The sequence below is a fragment of the Gopherus evgoodei genome, chromosome 17, assembly GCF_007399415.2.
Source record: "Gopherus evgoodei ecotype Sinaloan lineage chromosome 17, rGopEvg1_v1.p, whole genome shotgun sequence".
Taxonomy (NCBI): domain Eukaryota; kingdom Metazoa; phylum Chordata; order Testudines; family Testudinidae; genus Gopherus; species Gopherus evgoodei.
The window spans coordinates 7,812,694-7,826,094 of NC_044338.1; the positions used below are offsets into that span (position 1 = coordinate 7,812,694).

The 13,401-nt window shown below is 41.1% G+C and overlaps 1 protein-coding gene across 6 annotated transcripts in view; it reads right to left on the reverse strand.

The window, feature by feature from the left end:
- Window positions 1-13,401, reverse strand: part of ACACA (acetyl-CoA carboxylase alpha) — a 217,350-nt gene that overhangs the window by 21,880 nt on the left and 182,069 nt on the right. For all 6 annotated transcript variants that reach the window (XM_030536766.1, XM_030536765.1, XM_030536763.1 and 3 more), the window contains 2 exons: window positions 10,252-10,429; window positions 6,894-7,006 (listed from right to left, as the gene is read on the reverse strand). In XM_030536766.1, coding sequence (XP_030392626.1) covers window positions 6,894-7,006; window positions 10,252-10,429 — 291 coding nt within the window. The remainder of the gene's footprint in view (window positions 1-6,893; window positions 7,007-10,251; window positions 10,430-13,401) is intronic.

Genomic DNA, 13,401 nt, shown 5'->3' on the forward strand with positions numbered 1-13,401 from the left:
GACGTGTGCGCTCACCTATCCGAGTGTTAAAATGACTGTTGAAGGTTTTTTGAGGGTGATTGGGGAAAGAACATTAAGGCACCACCGCAGCAAAGCATCTAAACTTGTGCTTAAGTCCATCCCTAGTCTGCGAAGCACATGCGCAAGTCCCACTGAAGCACATGCTGAACTGTGTTGCTGAATAGGGATGGACTACTGAAATGGGTCCTAAGGAAATAAGCGTTATGGACGCATGGTAGCTACTCCATATATAATGATGTAATGAGGGGTCCATTTTAAGTCAGATTATGACCACCTCATCTAACAGCCTCAACTGCAAGAACAAACATTATTTCAGCCTGAAATTCCTCACATAGGAGAGATTCTCCCTTCTCCCCCTAAAGGCTGAAGTCTGATGTCTCCTGTTTAACCACACAACAGATTCAGCAACTGTGCAAGCTTCTCCCGTGCTGCACTGCCAGCATGCCTCACCTCTGATCTGCAGGGAGCAGCTCTAAAGGGGAGGTCATTCAGGCCTACTCACGTCTGCGGCAATGCAGGGTTTTTTAGTACATTCATTTATATAAATATATATATATATATATATTTTTAAATGTGGCTGCTTGCAGCCACTTCTCTAAATAGTCAGTAGAATTCAAGCTGTAAAGATGCAACCTGAAATACCAGTGAAGGTTGTGGATGCTCAAGAGATTGGTTAGAAACATCATTCTGCAATTGCAATACATGAAAAGGTTTTATTCTGCTACAATTCAACTATTCTTGTTCCTAAGGACTTGCATTAGGGTCAAGTAAACTAGCAGACATGAAGCACCACTACAGGCCAAAATCACCTGTGATGTGCGTTAACACACTCACAAACACTAACTTGGACTTGCTGTGGGGTTAAATACAGGACGTCTGAGGAGAAAAGGGATGGGATGAGCCTCAAATTGCACAGGGGAATTACACAGAATCTAAAACTATACTCTTTCAATAGATTATTAACTAACAGCAGTGACATTAATATACAATCGTCTGCAACCAATCCCCACCCACATTCCAAGATCTTTCATAATTGTTTATTTGAAATTAAAATATAGTAACATCTCAAAACAAAAAACTCTGAAGAAATAATAGGTTGTAGGACCATATACAAAGTGCAAAATAGAAACAGCCTTCCCCCAAATTGGTATCATATGTCCCAGAAAAATTGTATACCTATGGGAATTCCCCTCCAACTCCCACTTTCTAGAGAGGGAAATCCAAAAGACGGGTGTCAGGGAAGGTGAAATTCTGGATTAACAGCAATTTTTTTAGTGATAGCAATGTTTGCACACAGAACCAGATAAGGCAATCAGTGTACAGTATTACCAGCAAATTGACCGATGCTGATTGGCATTCCACATTTTGCAAGTGAAGGACAATCTCAAGGGCAATATTTTATGGAACTATTGCTCAGGAAAATAATTGAGATTTTGGTTAATTACAACATAGAAAAAGAATTACAGAAAAATCTTGAGAGAGACAAAGAAGGCAAGGTAGTATGTTTTACTGGACCAACTTCTGTTGGTAGAAGGGACACACTTTGAAGCTACACAAAGCTCTTCTTCAGGTCCGGAGAAGGTAACCAGAGCATCTGAGCTAAATACAAAGCGGGAGAAGATTATTAAGCATAAGGGGTTCACACATGCTGTAGGAGTCCTCTTAAAATGAAGTGAGCAACAAAGGATTAAACTGTTAAGCATAAGGGGTTGTAACTTGCCTAGCGATTCCCTGAGAAATGGGATATACGTAGTTTCATTGGTCAGTTTCATTTTTAAAAGTACATTATTAGTGAACTGGTTCAAATCAAATGCACAAATACAAAATGGGAAGTAACTGGCTAGGCAGTAGTACTGCAGAAACGGACCTGGGTGTTATAGTGGATCAAAAATTGAACATAAGCCAACAATGTGATGTAGTTGCAAAAAAGACACATTATCCTGTGGTATATTAAGAGTGTCAAATGAAAGACACGCGAGGTAATTGTTCTCCTCTAGTAGGCATTGATGAAGCCTCACTGGCATATTTTATCCAGGTTTGGGTGCCCCACTTTAAAGATCTGGACAAACTGGAGAGAGTCCAGAGGAGAACAACAAAAATGATGAGAGGTTTAGAAAACCGACATAGAAAAGGTTAAACTGGGCATGTTTAGTCTTGAGAAAAGAAAACTGAGGGGAGAACCTGACAAAGGTCTTTCTAAAGAGGAAAGCGATCAATTGTTCTCCATGTCAACTAGAAGGTAGGACAAGACATAATCGGCTTAATCTGCAGCAAGGGAGATTTAGGTTAGGTATTAGGAAAATCTTTCTAACTATGAAGGATAGTTAAATACTGGAATAGATCATCAAGGGAGGTTGTGAAATTTCCGTTACTGGAACATATTAGACACACACCTGTCAGGGATGGTCTAGGTTTATTTGGTCCTGTCTCGGCAGATGGGGCTGACCTCTAAATGACCTCTCAAGGTCCCTTTTAGCTCTCCATTTCTGTGAATCTATTAATCTATAAAATAGCTACTGCCTGACTTTCGAGTATTGTCTGATTTTCCAGACCTAGGTGCAGAATGACAAAGAGGTCACATGATGCTACTGTTTAGCCAATCAAGAAAGCGAAAGAAAAATGTAATAATTTTGTAGATGTATGCTGCAAAGTAATCACCAGCACATGGTATTGTTGGGATTTAAATAAACTGTCATGCAAATTTCTCTCTGAAAATGGACTGCTTGGCTTAACTTATCTGTAGCCACTGCTGTTCTAATGTGAGTTAAACTTTGGTTAAGTTTTTGTTATTTGGGGATTCAAGATGGGTTCTGAACCATCTTCAGCAAACGAAGTAGAGAAGGAAATCAGGAGTCACAACGATAGGCCGGTCAAAATGGGAAGGGACAGGCTCAGCTCCTGAAGTGGTATGGCAGTTTACAGCTTTCGTGTCTGTGAAGAGTAAACTTTGCTTTACTGAGGTGGGCAGAGTCTTCCTGAATGATCCCTCATCCAAGACTTCATACAGAGTATTACTATATATAAATGGGTGTGAATATACACACACATATAATGTACAACTCTATATAAAACTACATCTAAAACTATACAAAACACTCAGATGCAGACATTTATTATAAGGGACAGACTAAAGATGATATTCATCTTACTATAAAATCTGCTCATGGTGAGATCATACTGGACGAATAAAAGATTTTTCCATTGTACCACAAGATAAAGAATTTCGATAAGATAAATGGGAACAGCCATTTTGCCATTGCCTTCGATTACAATGGGACCAAGCCCATTGTTTGTATCGCATGCTATATTTACAGCCTTCCCGATGGTAATAAAGAACATGCTGCACTATAAAGTTCATTTCCTGTTATTTCTGTTTTAATCCTAAAGCTTTCTCCCTTATGCTAATTGTAAAAAGCCCACACGAAAACAGAAGCCCTATATCCTTCTGAAGTGTGGCCAGTAGGCTTGCTGCTTGCACTGTCCGTATACTCCTGTGTATTCATAGCTCTCTATGGCTACTCCTGCTTTCTAGAGAACACAGCCATTCCAGAGTTAAGACCGAGATTCCTCGTCTCCTGCCCTGTTGCTCTGCAGTACATGCTGTTACGTATGAGAACGTTACACTGAATGCTATTTTAATAAAACATGAAACTAATGAAGATTTTGGAGATAGTGCTAAAAAATTGATAATGAGCAGACTTATGTCAAATTATTCAACACCTGTCATCCTTCCCTGATCCCACCCCCCACACATGCAAGTCAAAATCCAATGTCTGAAGGTTCCTTGAATGAAAACACAAATGTCGCTGTACTATTTACCCACCCATCTGCACAAGGCACACACATATATGAAGATCTCCCTCTTCCCCGGTACTCAGCAGCTCCATAGAAATGATGACAGTCATTCAGGGGTTAAAGAGAGGCAGTGAACCCCCAGTTAATGAGTAAGAATTCAGCAGGCAGTGTAAGATAAATGGAGCTCTCTCTGCTTCTGCTGGAATCAGCATGAACTGCGGCCCCGCGGCTTGTTTGTGGCAAATGGAGTGCGCGAAATATCAAAGGGCAGTGATCCAGAAGAAGACCGACTTTGACAAATTTTAAATTGGCCAGAAAGAAAACCAGCAAAAAAAATTATGCAATTCGCTGTGTCCTGCAATCTTGGCTTTCCTGCCATTGTACAGAATTAGTAGCAAAACAACAGCAATGATAGCCTGATGCTGGGAGCAATTAAGAGCCATCTAAGTGAGATGCTTATCAGTGACTGAAGCTTTTAGGGCTCTCTGTATGTACAGTTGTAAGTGACTTGCTCTTGTGTTGCAGTCATTTTAATTAAAGTGTATGGAGTAATTATCCTGTTTAGAGAAAGGGGGAAAAAAATGAACCAAAAAACCCCCACGCAGTCTGGCATTGGATTTTAGAGAGACTCCTGTGAAAAATGTTTGCCCTTTTCTCTCTTATCAAAAAGATGATGGTGCAGGGGTCAGAGCCAGCCTGATTTAGGGTTGTTTTCTAATCACATCTGATGGAATGGAAGGGATTCAAGTGCTTGAATTCAATGTAACCAACATTGGGTACGGGCCACACAACAGTAAATTCATAAGGGCAACAAACAAAAATGACATTTGCTACTTTTCCCTGCTGCTATGAGATTAAAAACCAAACAGTCCTCTTTGTTCGAGGCCAGTGTCTACACACGTTTGAGACTGGACTAATTTGCCAGTGTCAGGGAAGACACCATCTTCTGTGGAGGCGTTTATTGTTAATTTGAGAGGAGCAGGACCTTTTCTAGTGCTGCTGTGGTAAATATCCTCAAAATGGTGCTCCTGTAGCAGGGCCATTTATCTGCATGCACAAGTGCTGACTATTCAGTGTATACTCTTCTCTAACTACACATCTGATTTCCCCTTCTCCTCAACTCTAGAGACTTTCATACCGGAGAGGCAGTTCTTCCACCAAGCACAAGGAGGTCCAGAAAAATCACCTCCAGGTAGTGTGCCTATGAATCCTGCCTTGACTGACTGGGTTAGGAATGAAGCTGCAGCCTTTTAACTGAGCAGCATAAAGCATTTCAAGTATGCATATATTTGGACTCTGTGCTAAGTTCCCAAGATCTGTTGGAGTCTGGGTTATCTATTTGTCTCTAAAGGGACACTGTCAAGTCAAATGTAGCCCAAAATTCAGAGCTGGTGAAAATAAGCTTTTACCAAACCTAAGAACATTAGAAATGTGCATTTCAATCCTACGGAGCCAGTTTATTTGAACAAACATTCCAAATGGAAGTTGCTAATCTGCTTTCTCGGCAGAAAGAAATGCAGGAAATAAACAGCACAGTGAGAAAAAATTAAATGAGATTTAAAAATTGTTCATTTTTAAACTAAGTTTTAGAATGTCATTTGTAACAATAGTAAAGATTTATTTTTTTTTAACCTTGACAGTGTCGCTGTTCAATTATTATTCTCTTCCAAAGACATATCAGAGTGGCTGTGGTATATAAATAGTTGTTTTGTTATAAATTTAAAAAATAAAATAAAATATAACAGCAGCAGCAATAGCAACAATTTATCATACATTCACATGGCACCTTTCATACTGAAGGACCCCAAAGGGCTTTATAAATTTAAACAGACATACAAACCACATGCACTGGGAACACGTCCTCTACTACTAAAATATAGTTAATTCTGGACAAGAAGAGCAGCTTTTGAAGAGTATACTATAGAAATAAGAGATGAGAAAGACCACTTAAAGAGCCCACTCCCCTGAGAGAGGATGTATCTGATATTAAATTGATACTGCTGAATAATCTGTATTTTTGTTTATTGGGTTTGAAATGTGCTTTGAGATCATTTGAAATGAAATGTACTTTAATAATATACCTACACATTTAAATCACAGTGGTCACAGCTCAGCAAAGTAATACAACATCTTAAGTTAGGAGGTGAATAATACTTTATCCAGTTGCAACTGCAGAGGGGACATGTGTAGGTAGCTATAATTACTGGAGTTAAAAACAAGCCATGACACTAGGTTTAATCCAGAAGTCACAAATATACTGGACTGGATCCTCAGTGACACCAATTTTACACCAGTTGAGGATCTGGTCCACTAAGTTTTGAGTGAGCTGAGCATACTTAGAGAATTAACCCCAGCGTCAGGATACCTTCATCGTTGTTTGTTATAAAACGCATCAATTCTTTAAAAGAAAAATCATGACTGGTGTAGAGAAAATAGATAAGGAAATGTTGTTTACTACTTCTCATAACACAAGAACTAGAGTCACCAAATGAAACGAATAGGCAGAAGGTTCAAAACTAACAAAAGGAAGTATTTCTTCACACAATGCACGGTGAACTTGTGGAACTCCTTGCCAGAGGATGCTGTGAAGGCCAAGACCATAACAGGGTTCAAAAAAGAACTAGATAAATTCATGAAAGATAGGCCCATCAATGACTATTAGCCAGGATGGGCAGGAATGGTGTCCCTAGCCTCTGTTTGCCAGAAGCTGGAAATGAGTAACAGGGGATGGATAACTTGATGATTATTTGTTCAGTTCATTCCCTCTGGGGCTCCTGGCACTGGCCACTGTCGGAAGACAGGATACTGGGCTAGATGGACCCTTGCTCTGACCCACTAAGGCCATTCTTATGTTAATTGGTTTAAAAAGATACCATACACCCACACTAAATGTTGTAGATGTAAATAAAAAAATATTCTATGCAAACACACACAACTTGTCTCATCTGGTTTTCCTCCCCAATTGGATGATTGTAAATAAAAATTATCATGAATTTGATAAAATAACTCAGTGCCCCCTTTTTAAGGTCCATAAACACACTCATTAGAAATTAGCTGATTATACAATCCAGACATACCTAGTCGCTCTGCCAGACGACTGTAGATTGGGTCCACCCGTCTCATTGTTTTCACCAAATCTTTCCTGCGGAATTTGATTTCTACTGTCCCTTCTGGCTCCAGAACGCCTCCTCTGATCAGTGATGAGAAAAGAGAAAGGAAAGGCACTTTCAGATCATCAGATAAGGAAAAACACAAAATGGATCAGCACAATTTGTTGTCTAGAAAGTATTTAGAAAAAGAGAAAGAAAGACTTTTAGCTACTATTTACCTAACCCCAAACAGAATGTGCATAGGATGTGCATAAGGCCTTACAGAAACATATCAATCTAGTACTACCTCGATACAACGCGACCTGATATAACACGAATTTGGATATAACGCGGTAAAGCAGTGCTCCGGGGGCAGGGCTGCACACTCCAATGGATCAAAGCAAGCTCGACATAATGCAGTTTCATGCCGTAAGACTTTTTGGCTCCCGAGGATAGCGTTGTATCGAGGTTGAGGTGTATTTGATGCAATTTGGTACGAATAAATAACATTTGGAATTCCTGTAGCTCCTTTCAACTTAGGCTCCAAAAGCTCTTGTAGGTGAGTTTTTTGAAAATGTCTTGACAAAAAAAAATAATTCTCATTACAGAAGCTACCTGCTTCCCAGGTCAAAGACACATGATTTGGAATCTATGTTTGACAATGAAGACAGAAGCAATTTTACTTTCAAGTGCAAAAGAGTGAGAGGAGATAAAAAACAGGTCAGTGGAGAGGCTCCAAGGAGTGATGGTTGGGGGAGAGGCATCATTCTGATTGTACAGCAGAGCTTCAGCCTGGATATGATCACAGACTGTACTTGCACAACAAGCTTTTGCAGTCCAACAACAGGTCACTAAGCTACACTGTTATGCAAAAGTCCTCAATTCTCAAGTCCAGCAAAGCTGCAGAAGCGGCAAGTACACACTTGTACTGGCACCACAGGATATAGCCACAGAAGGGGCATATGCACCTTTGCATGTAATTACTCGGAATGTGTTCTCAGCGTGCACAGCTGTCAGTGCAAGATACAGCTGGGAACACACTACTGGAAATACACTCTCCTAGAAATTGCTGCAATCGATTCCACATGCTGCAGGGTTATGAGCTAAGTGGTACAAAAAACTCAGAGGTTCTGGCTTGCAGAGGTCTGTGAGAATCTTTTCAATGTCAGGTTACGTTGCGTGGAAGTGAATGAAGGGCAGAACTGCTCCTGTAAAACAGAGTGATGATAAAGGGCCATTGTTGTTGGATATGTCCTTTTAAGTGGGATTCTCAGAGAGGCACTAACGGGTGTGGTAGGTTAACATGTGCACAGGGATTAAATCCTAATGATGATGATCCAAACACTTTGTACTCTATAGATCTTCCATCCTGGGATCTCAAGGCCCTTTACAAACAATCAGTTCTCGTGACATCTGTGAGGCCTGTTACAGAGAGGAAAATTGAAGTAGAGATAGGTTAAGTGACTTGTCCAAGGTCACAGAGAGAGTCTGTGGCATTGTCAGAAACAGACCCAAACTTCTTGCTCCCAGTCCTAGACTACAAGACCATCTAATAGCCTCATTTTCAGAATTGCCTGAGTGGGATGGAATGGTCGCAGAACAAAATGAGTTTGAGGATCCGAACTGGAGCCAACACAACATCTACCTGGAGGTCTCCGAGGGATCCCAACTGGGGCCAAGGTACCATCTACCAGGAGGTCTCTGCCTTGTCTTTTCGTAACAAACACGCTGAAAGGGTGTTTGCACAATCCTTGCCTGCACTAACAAGAGGTCTCACTGTCCCGAGCATCCTGACCTTTCACATTTTAAGGAGGGAAAAGATAGATATGGCGATAACCCCCTCCTAAGTTCCGAGATGCAAAGTACAGAAAAAGGAATTCTTCTGACTCTAGATACAGAGGAGACGCGTGTGGCCAAGTGACAGTGGTTTCCCCTGTGTGACCATTCCATTTGTTCTTACACAGCAGGAGAAATAGGCCACTTGGCAATTCTTCATGGAGGCCAATGCGTCACCACTGAGGGCAAAGGAAGTACATGGGAGTGTTCAACAGAGCCCCTTAAGTGTGTCCTAAATTAGCCATCTCAACTATGGCAACTGCTCTAACCAAAAAGGAAGGTGCTTCTTCCAAGGAACACATCCCGAGTCAGCCAAAGCTGATTAACTTTTGGGACTGAATTAAAACGGTGCCACATCTCCTACTCCTGTACACGATGCACCTGGGGGCAAGCTGGTTATTTGATGTGAGGGGAATGACTTAGCCGGTGAATAAGCAGAAAGAGCAATGCTCTCTAATACAACGGGTAACCGGACTGGTTGCATGCATACTAAAAAGGAGGAGGAAAGTTGCAAGGTAAATTGCAACTGCCCCCACTTTTGTGAGTGGAACCCAGAGAAATGCATCTGGGGAATTGTGTAACAAGAATCACATCAGAATAATAATGTTGTTTTCATCTTCAGATGTTAGTCTATTTTCCCATCTGCCGGGCTATTTTCAGATCACATGGCTGACCGGATCAAATGGCTGACCGAAATCAAACATGGTCAGGATCTCTCAAGTGTTTGAACTGCTTTGCTGTTCCTTTCTGTAACATAACCTCACCTCTGTCCTCCTTCCCTTACCTGCTCCAAGTAAAACTCCTTTGATAAGAGCATAGCACTATGCCCTCATAGCTTATCCTGTTTATATTAGTTACTGGTAGGCAGGATTGTTACACCGCTCCAAACCAGCCAGTATCTTTTTTTTTCCTTCAGAGGTTGAAGGGCTTGTTTTTAAAAATTCACTTCCAATTGCTCATCATTTTACACCCAGGAATACCAAATACCATGGGTACATTTATGCATGTTGCATTTTATAGACCTGTGAGTGATAGCTACACCATTGCCTGTTCAGAGATCTAAGTATTTCAAAACGCAGCAGCTCTTATTTGTGCTTGCCAAAATGTGCCCAGTTATTTCAAAGTGAAAAAACGGGGGGTGCAAAAATCAGATGGTAAGTTGAAGCCTTTCTGCCAAAATGCTTTACAAACAATAACTAATGAGGTCCCACCCAATCCCCTGGAGGCAGGTAAAGGTAAGGGACTTGACCAAGGTGAGGGAGTCAATGGCTGAGTCAAGAAGAGAATCCAAGAATCCTTACTCCCAGTCTCTTGCACTAACTACTAGACAACAGTCCCTTCTTTGGTACAGCCAGAAAGCAAACCAACCCCCCTCCTTTATGTACATAAGAACATAAGATAAGCACACAAGACCTGCCTTACAACAAAGCAATGGCTTACTTAGTCTGGTATTCTTGTCCTGGAGCAGTACAATATACAGAAAGGAGTCAAGCTAAATGGGTTCCTTTACCTGCTATCTCGGTCTGCGTACATCTCCATGTGTCGGGGATTAATGGTGGGATCAATCACGACCCAGGATCCTCCTCTCAGCTCAGCCTGGGGCGGGATGTATACAAGCACTGGCTGTCTATATTCTCTTAGGCCATCCACAATGTAGGCACCAAACTTCAGCACCTGGTCATACATGTCTGGGAAAAGGACACAGTAGTTTAAGTTCTTTATCCTCCTCAATCTTAGGCAAATAAAAAAAAAAACAACAACACACTCAGCATTTCCACTGCTGGATTCCTAAGCAGCTCCCCTCAGCACCACCCTACAAGCGCTTCTAGGCATTACCTGGACTTTAAGGGAAGCCATTAGGTTTGTAAAATTGGCCTGGAGTATTTGCAACAGGGCAATTTTTTGGAGCCATCCAAACCTCTTCCCTGTCCCTGGCAAAGAACCAGGAGTATAGACATTCTCATGTAATAAGAGCACTTCTGCTTCCAGGTTCAGCAGCTCCAGTCTGGAGCTTGAGATTTGCTTCATTCCTATTGCATCCAAATAAGTTCATAGACCCTTATTCCGGGCCACCTGCTTGACATACGTCTCATAATGAGCCCCACAAAATGATCCACCCCCAGGGTATCCTACTGAAGAAGTCAATGGGTATTTCTGAGTGCTCAGCAATTCAGACCAGATAGATGCCTAAATACAAACTTAGGTGCCTAACTGTAGGTCCCCAAGTTTGAAAAGTTTTCCATATACTTTTATTCACATAAAATCTAGCGAGCGAGCACGTGTGTGGTGAAGCACAAAGGGCTATAAATAATTTGCATGTCACCATAACGAGTGCAGTTCATTCTTTTTCTCTGGTGTGAAAACTATTTTCATCCTTTCCTTCAATCAAGAACAGTGGAAGGGATTTTGCTTAAACTTAACAATAATAATTGCACCATCATGCAGAGTCAATGCACGAAAACTGTCAGCCCCAAAGGTGATTTAAAAGAAAGTAACAAATATGACAAGATAAAAGTTTATCGTGGAAACAATTAAGCAGCCTCAAGTGCATACATTGTTACATACTCCATTATATATAGAATCGCTGACTCAAATGTGTTAGAGATGGAAAATACCTACTAGGATCATCCAGTCCTTCTCTTTGTCAAAGGAGTAAATTTTCCAGTGCTTTGTAAAGCTTTGATTTGGAAGTCCCAAACTTGTAGATTTCCCCCACTTCCTTAGGGAGACCATTCAACAGTCTAATAGATAATCTTGTCAGAAATTTTTGCATGGTATTCAGCATGCATTTTCCCTTTGTTAGTTTCAGACCGCTACTCCCTGCATCATACTACATAAGCTCTGCCCCTTCTTGGTGCGTGAATCCTTTAAATATTTGTAGACTCCTCAGTCGTTGCTTAGGTAACCAACAAATACTCATCTCTTTCAAATATTTTCCTGTTAATACAGTCTCTTCAAGTCCTTTGATCATTTTTGTTGCTCTTCTTTGAACTCCTTCCAATTGGTCAATAACTCTGCAGTGTCATGATACCCCAAAATAACTAGTATTCCAGATGTGTTTGCACTAGAGCAGTGAAACAAGGGTGTTTTCCTCTCTGCTCCATGACACAATGCCTTTACATGCCAAAATCATACTAGCCTTTTGTAATAGTCATATAAAAGGCTATATACATCCATCCACCTGAGGTACTTATATAAGCCCCATTACCACTGCATCTGAATCACCTCACCACCTTTTGACGTATTTATCCTCATAAGAACCTTGTGAGGTAGAGAAGCACCATTTTACAAAGGGGAACTGAGGCAGAGAAACAATGAGTGACTTGCCTAAGGTCACCCAGGAAGCTTGGGGGGCAGCAAGGAAGTGAACCCAAGGACTCACAAGTACCAGACTAGCACCTTCACCACTGGGCCTCTGGGGTCCTCTCATAAACACCCACACATGTACTAAAGCACGCTGCACGTGCAAAGAATGCTTCTTTATAGAGTTCGTTCTCTGGACACCCTAGACAAATAGTTTAAAATCCTTTAAGTCAGTCCAAACAATGCTAAAGAAAAGAATCATCTATTTCCTGCTGATATACATGCGAATATATATAAATGCTAAATACTGGAGATGGGGAACAAAACTCCAAACTCTTCATTTGTCCCGAGAAAAGAAAAGCGGCCTCAAAAAGAGTGACAAATTTATTACTAATTATACAATTACTTTATTAAGTAGTGCTAGTAATAAACCACTTCAAGTACTTTCAGCTAATTCTAGTGTTAAGAAAATAATTGCTTGATTCAAATTATTTTAACTGAATTAATTCTTCATTAGACATTTTTTACTGGTGCTACATAATAAAATGATTGTGTAATTAGCAATTCATTTTTCACCCCTGCCAAGAGTATATATTTTACTTGGACAAGTGTGGGGGGAGACAAGTGCCACTTGTTTGGAGTGGGGAGGTGGAAGAGGAATGGGGAGACAGAGGGTAAGAGCGCGCTGTATGCGCACTGAGGAGAGACTATGTGAAAGGTCTCATTTAGGGCTTGACTGAACTTGCCTCACTGAGGCCAGTGGGAGTTTTGCTGCTCTGAATGGGAGAAGGATCAGGCCTTTAAACTACCCAGAGGCATGGCCTTCAGAACAAATGTTCCTTCTCTCTCTCTCCCCCTTTTTGGGCCCACGCATTAAGCATATGAAATGCAAGAGCACTCACTTCCCTGCAACTGCCTGGCAGCCTTAACTTGATATTGCTTACAACAAAGACCCACTGGCCTGCATCTCCTGCACACCCAAAACTCCCACCGAGATAAACTGATGCAATCCTTGGGCATGCAAAATTCCCGCTGAAGTCAATGGATCCAGCACGAAGCATACAGAACTCCCTCTGATTCAATCAGCTTGATGCCCTTGTGCAGCCAAACTTCCAGTGAAGTATTTGGAGTTTGGCGTCTATGAAGGATGCATGATCTGGCCCTAACTGCTACCTGTTTTGTTTTAAATGACAATTGTTTTTAACAATGATCTAAAGAATACCCTAAACGTTCCACTTATGTCAGCTTCATGGCTTCTTTGTACCTGATCAGATGGGAAGGGGGCCACCGTGGTTCTTTCACGTACACTGGAATATTTCAAATGTTTGTCAAGACTCTTTATGGTAAGGAATGGAAG